The 4,810-nt window shown below is 47.8% G+C and overlaps 1 protein-coding gene and 1 long non-coding RNA gene across 2 annotated transcripts; one reads left to right on the top strand and one right to left on the bottom strand.

The window, feature by feature from the left end:
• Window positions 1-206: 206 nt before the first annotated feature.
• Window positions 207-977, bottom strand: LOC134056847 (uncharacterized). The gene is made up of 2 exons (XR_009934173.1): window positions 834-977; window positions 207-711 (listed from the first exon to the last, which is right to left on the bottom strand). It is a non-coding gene; the product is annotated as an uncharacterized LOC134056847 (long non-coding RNA).
• Window positions 978-1,340: 363 nt separating this feature from the next.
• On the top strand, window positions 1,341-4,041 carry CKS2 (CDC28 protein kinase regulatory subunit 2). Its single transcript, XM_062513504.1, has 3 exons — window positions 1,341-1,506; window positions 2,299-2,426; window positions 3,679-4,041. The coding sequence occupies exons 1-3, from the start codon at window positions 1,448-1,450 to the stop codon at window positions 3,729-3,731; spliced, it is 240 nt and encodes a 79-aa protein (XP_062369488.1). The 5' UTR covers window positions 1,341-1,447; the 3' UTR covers window positions 3,732-4,041.
• The last annotated feature ends 769 nt before the right edge of the window (window positions 4,042-4,810 follow it).

Below are 4,810 nucleotides of genomic sequence, written 5' to 3'. Positions count from 1 at the left end.
AACCCAACCAAAAATTTTAAAAACTCACAGGTGGTTTCTACTTTTAGAATTATACTGGAATATATATTCTTTTGTTATGTGAATTTCACACATTTAGCTACACCAGGTCAAAAACACTGACTTCATTTTGTCTGTAAATGACTTGTGCTCAACAAGCTCTAATATGCACTCAAATTAAGAGAAAAATATTACCGCTAGATTACACATGGTGTGAGACTAGTTTAGACTTTATTGTTTAATACAAGATGCAGTGCCAGTAGAAACAATGCTGCTAAATAAATCATACCTATTACCCACACATGTGTATCAGCAGTCATGCATCACATGGCTTTAGTAGTTTTATTCCTCCATCAGAACTGTTTGTAGACAGATGCATTACATAACCACGGGCAGCACCCGCATTTCTGGCAGCGCCAAGGAAGTAGAAATGAAAGAAGACTCTACAGAGGCCCAGCAAGGAGAGAAGAGCACACTACAGGCAGAGGGAATGGAGCATGAGGGAAAATTCAGGTTTGACATTTATGAAGTCTTTATTGCAAGGGTGCGAAGCACTGAATTGGTTGCCCGGGGAGGCCTGGATGACGCATCTCGGAGTGTGTTCAAGGCCAGGTTGGATGGGGCTGAGCAACCTGATCCGTGTGTCCCCATCCATGGTAGGTGGCTGGAACTACATGTTTCAGGCCCCTTCCTGAATTCTATGGCTCCGTGACCCTGTGAAAGCAACCGTGAGATTACTCTTTCGGGCCACGTTCCCACCGTGCTTATCGCACCCCACAGGGCAGAAATTGCACGCTGATCTGCACCCGAGAATACCACGGGTTTACAGCAACTACCTGCAGCCAGGGACAACACCATTTTTAAGCGAACACGACGCTTTGAAAGCAGCAGACCCGCCAGACGTCCAGGACCGAGCCGAGCCGATCCGGGCCCTGACAATTCAGGCCGGGCCGGGCCGAGTCGAGTTCAAAGCACCGGCAGTCAGGGCCGCTCCGAGCTGCGCATGTGCGGCCGGGCCCGGCCGTGCCGCCGTACTCTGGAAGGGCGCGCGCTCGCCCCGGCCGCCGCTGCCCAATCAGACGTGCGCGCGCCTCTTCCCCCACTAGCCCCGCCTCCTCGCATCCTGCCGGCGCGGCCGCTCCGCCTGACCGCCACCGCTCGTTACGTAACCCACGTCCGTCCCCACGGCTGCCGGGGATTGGTTGGGAGCGGCCAGCGCGCGAGTCACGCGGCAGCGGGCTCGGGTGGGGCGCGGCGAAGCGGCACGCGATTGGCCAGCCCCGGCGAGAGCCAATGGGAGCCGAGCCGCTGGATTCAAACGGTGTGGGGCGCGGAAGAGGGCAGTTAGTGCGCGAGGTGTCCAAGAGGGGGGAACCAGAGGTCGCCGCTCCCAGCCTGTGCCGCCGCTCCCAGCCTGTGCCGCCGCTCCCAGCCTGTGCCGCCGCCCGCCATGGCTCACAAACAAATCTACTATTCCGATAAGTACTCCGACGAGCAGTACGAGTACCGGTAAGAATCTGTAGGAGAGTGCGGAGGGGCCAGATGGAGGGATTAGGAATAACCGTTCCGTAGGAGGGCGGCTCGGCCAGGCGCCTCGGCCGAGTTATGCGGGCTGCTCTCAGGAAATCAGGAGGCTCCGCCGGGGAAATGGAGACAGAGAAGGCGCAAGGCCAGTGAGGAAAGGCTGTGCCTAGCCTTCTCATGGGGGGGTTTCTGCGTGGCTTTGGACTGGCGGAACGAAGGGGATGAGTGAACCAATGCTGTAATCGGTTGGCTCGGATTGCTCGGTGAGCGGCCAACGTAAGGCCTAGCCGCCGGCTGATGGCCGAGAGGCGGTTATCACCTCTGTGCTAACTCCAGGGACGGGATTGTGCCAGGCCTGGGATTGGGCAGCGGGGCTGTTGAAGTTTGACTCGTCTAGGCTTACTTGGAAGCGATATTACAAATACTTCACAAGTCCAAAGTTCCTACTTCTCAAGTAACTGATACAGCAGCCTGTTGCCAGGAGCGCATGCTTCTCTGAGCGTACAGTCTGAAGCGGTCTAAATCTCTTCTAGAAGACCTTTTGGGTCCCAGTATGCAGTTGCTTTACAGATATAACGTTTAATAGTCATAAATTGTTTTAAACTGGATTCTGGGATAGGTTTCATAATGGAATTTATGCCAAGAGTCAGCACTCTTTGTTTTCTTTTTAGGGAAAGTGAGTATTCATAACCTGTTTACTGTCTTTCAGTGCAGATCTGTTACAACTTTCTAGTGTCTAGTATTTTGTGTGTGTGTTTAATAATTAAATCTCTACAGACATGTGATGCTGCCACGAGAACTTTCAAAACAAGTGCCAAAATCTCATCTGATGTCTGAAGAAGAGTGGAGACGACTTGGTGTTCAGCAGAGTCTTGGCTGGGTTCACTATATGATCCATGAGCCAGGTGAGCATATCTGAACAGGATTTAAACAAACCAAAAAGTCAAATATCAGCTGCCTGGTGCTCAGATCAAATATGTGATGTGTAATTCCTACTGTGAAATCCATTTGGAATTCACTACTGAATGTTACTCTCTCCTTGCTGCTTTAGTCCTTTGCCAACAAAAGCAACGTACTCTTTATTTTCAGCCTTCATATCCTGCTTCCACATGTGTAAAATGCGAGTCTTGTCCTAGATGTGTATGGTTTATCTGTAGACAAAAAACACCAGACTGGAAAGTGTTCTTGCCTCTGCTCATAGAAACAGGCTTTTTGTGAGCTCTTAAATAACATGAGTATGCAGTGACTGATTCAAAGTTAATGTAGTAGCATATCTTTAAATCATAAGGCTGGCACACCTTCTTTTTGTACAATAACTTAATAGATGCTCATGTAGACAAGGTCCTGTATTAATCTTCTGAAAAGTCTGGAGGATAGTTTCAACTCTAGCTGTAGAGCCTCCTGAAAAATCAGTATTTCAGTTTATAGGGTGTGAAGCCCTAAAACTCTTACTATGATGTTGGTATTGTGGCAGCAGCCATTTCAGGTAACTTAACCATTGACAAGCCTGACTAAAAATAAACAGATGATTGATGGAAGTGCAGCAGCATGAAGTTCCAAGTTTTTGAAGAATCAGGTGAAGAAATTAGTATAGCCTTCCAGTGTTTCCCTTACTTGGGTAGCTTTGGTATTTTAGACTTTCCTGGAGGCATTTAGAATTAAGATTTGATAATTATATAAGCTGGCTGTATTAATCAAAGTGGATTTTGTTGGTGCTTGATGTGTGCCTAATGGTGCTTGATGTGTGCCTAATGGTGCTTGATGTGTGCCTAATGGTGCTTGATGTGTGCCTAATGGTGCTTGATGTGTGCCTAATAGACAGTATCAGCAGTTTGTTAGTCTAAGTTACAATAACAGTATTTATCAAATTAGCCTAATGTACAGCAACATTACAAAATACTCTGTATTTTCCCAATACTTCCCTCCTGTAAGGATCTTAAGTTTGTGATACTGTCAGCATTGGGTATAATAATAAAAACTTGACTATTGTAATAGTACTGCAAACTTGGTCTGTTAATACTACACTACACATGGAGCCATACTTAGGCTTTCTATTTATTTATTTGAAACTAGGCCTCAACTACTGTTCAAGATTAAAGAAATCCTTTTAATCAAGATTTGGACAAACTGACACTTTGTTTAATTTTCTTTCTGCAGAACCACATATTCTGCTCTTCAGAAGACCTCTTCCAAAGGATGAGCAGAAATAAGCCACTGCCTCTTGAATCTTCTGGAACTATGTATATGAGTGTATATATGTTGGTAGTATTCAGTGAATACTTTAAATTTACAAAAACATACATCCAAACCTGTGCATGAGCTGTATTATTCACAGCAACAAAGCTCAGTCAAATGCAATTCCAAGCAGGCTGCTATGATGTTCAAAGAGTGATGACTATCTTTTAATGTGCCTCTCTGACTTGTGTTGATGTTTGCATTGCATGTTCTGATTAGCTTATGGCTTGTTAATGTTCTGTAACTTTTGCACTCATGATTCCTGCTGCAGTATAGTATGTTCAAATCCAGTAGTTCAACTGTTTAGTAGTAAGAAGGCTTACGAAATAAACTGTTTTTGATACTCAATGAAACCTAAGTGCCTGGATTTGTAATTTACTGGACAAAACAAATATTCATTGTCTAACATTTTAAGAGTACCTACTTAAAACAACAAAAATCGTTTGAAAGTGTTTCTGTATATTGAGTAACTTGAAGAGTAATGGGTTCATTTCAAAGGCAAATTGCATTACAGTTATATACAGTTTGGAAGGCCAACAAAAGCAGGGTGGAAGTACGTGCTCTGCCTCTGTAATGTGTGGTCTCATGGAGACAGACGAGGTAAGTAACCTGGAGAGTTTGGTGAGGAAAAGAACTGCTGTAGTCTTTCCTCCAAAAGCTGCCAGAGCGGTCTGTCTCAGGTGCTGGTCTGTACCAGGCCTGATTAAAGCAGGACTGTCCAAGTCTGAAGCAAGCACCTGCACCAAGAGTCTTGGTGAGCTCCGCTTCAGTCATGCGTTTTCCCCGACCTTCACCCCCGCAGGCCTGGGTGGCTGTTACTGGCGCATGCCTGCCTTTATGCCGTGTCGTCTCTTCCCCTGTGGGACAGGATCGGCCGCACGTATCGGCCGGGGGGCTCGCCCAAGGCCGGGACCGAGCCCCGGGCACTGCCTGCGCCGCTTCCCTCGCGTTCCGGGCCCGCCGGGACCGGCCGCGGCCGCGCGCACACGGCCCTGGCTGGGCGGGGCGGTGGCGTCATCGCGGCGCGCCCTGCGCCGGAAGGGGAGCGGGGCCG

Source organism: Cinclus cinclus, chromosome Z (assembly GCF_963662255.1).
Source record: "Cinclus cinclus chromosome Z, bCinCin1.1, whole genome shotgun sequence".
NCBI classification, from domain to species: domain Eukaryota; kingdom Metazoa; phylum Chordata; class Aves; order Passeriformes; family Cinclidae; genus Cinclus; species Cinclus cinclus.
Note: the sequence above shows the minus strand (reverse complement) of the source record. Positions and strands in the feature narration are given on the sequence as shown.

Excerpts from the sequence above, each read along its gene's own strand:
- CKS2 (XM_062513504.1), top strand. The coding sequence starts at position 1,448 with ATGGCTCACAAACAAATCTACTATTCCGATAAGTACTCCGACGAGCAG. Across the intron at positions 1,507-2,298 it reads GACGAGCAGTACGAGTACCG|ACATGTGATGCTGCCACGAG; the intron begins GTAAGAATCTGT and ends AAATCTCTACAG. Across the intron at positions 2,427-3,678 it reads CTATATGATCCATGAGCCAG|AACCACATATTCTGCTCTTC; the intron begins GTGAGCATATCT and ends TTCTTTCTGCAG.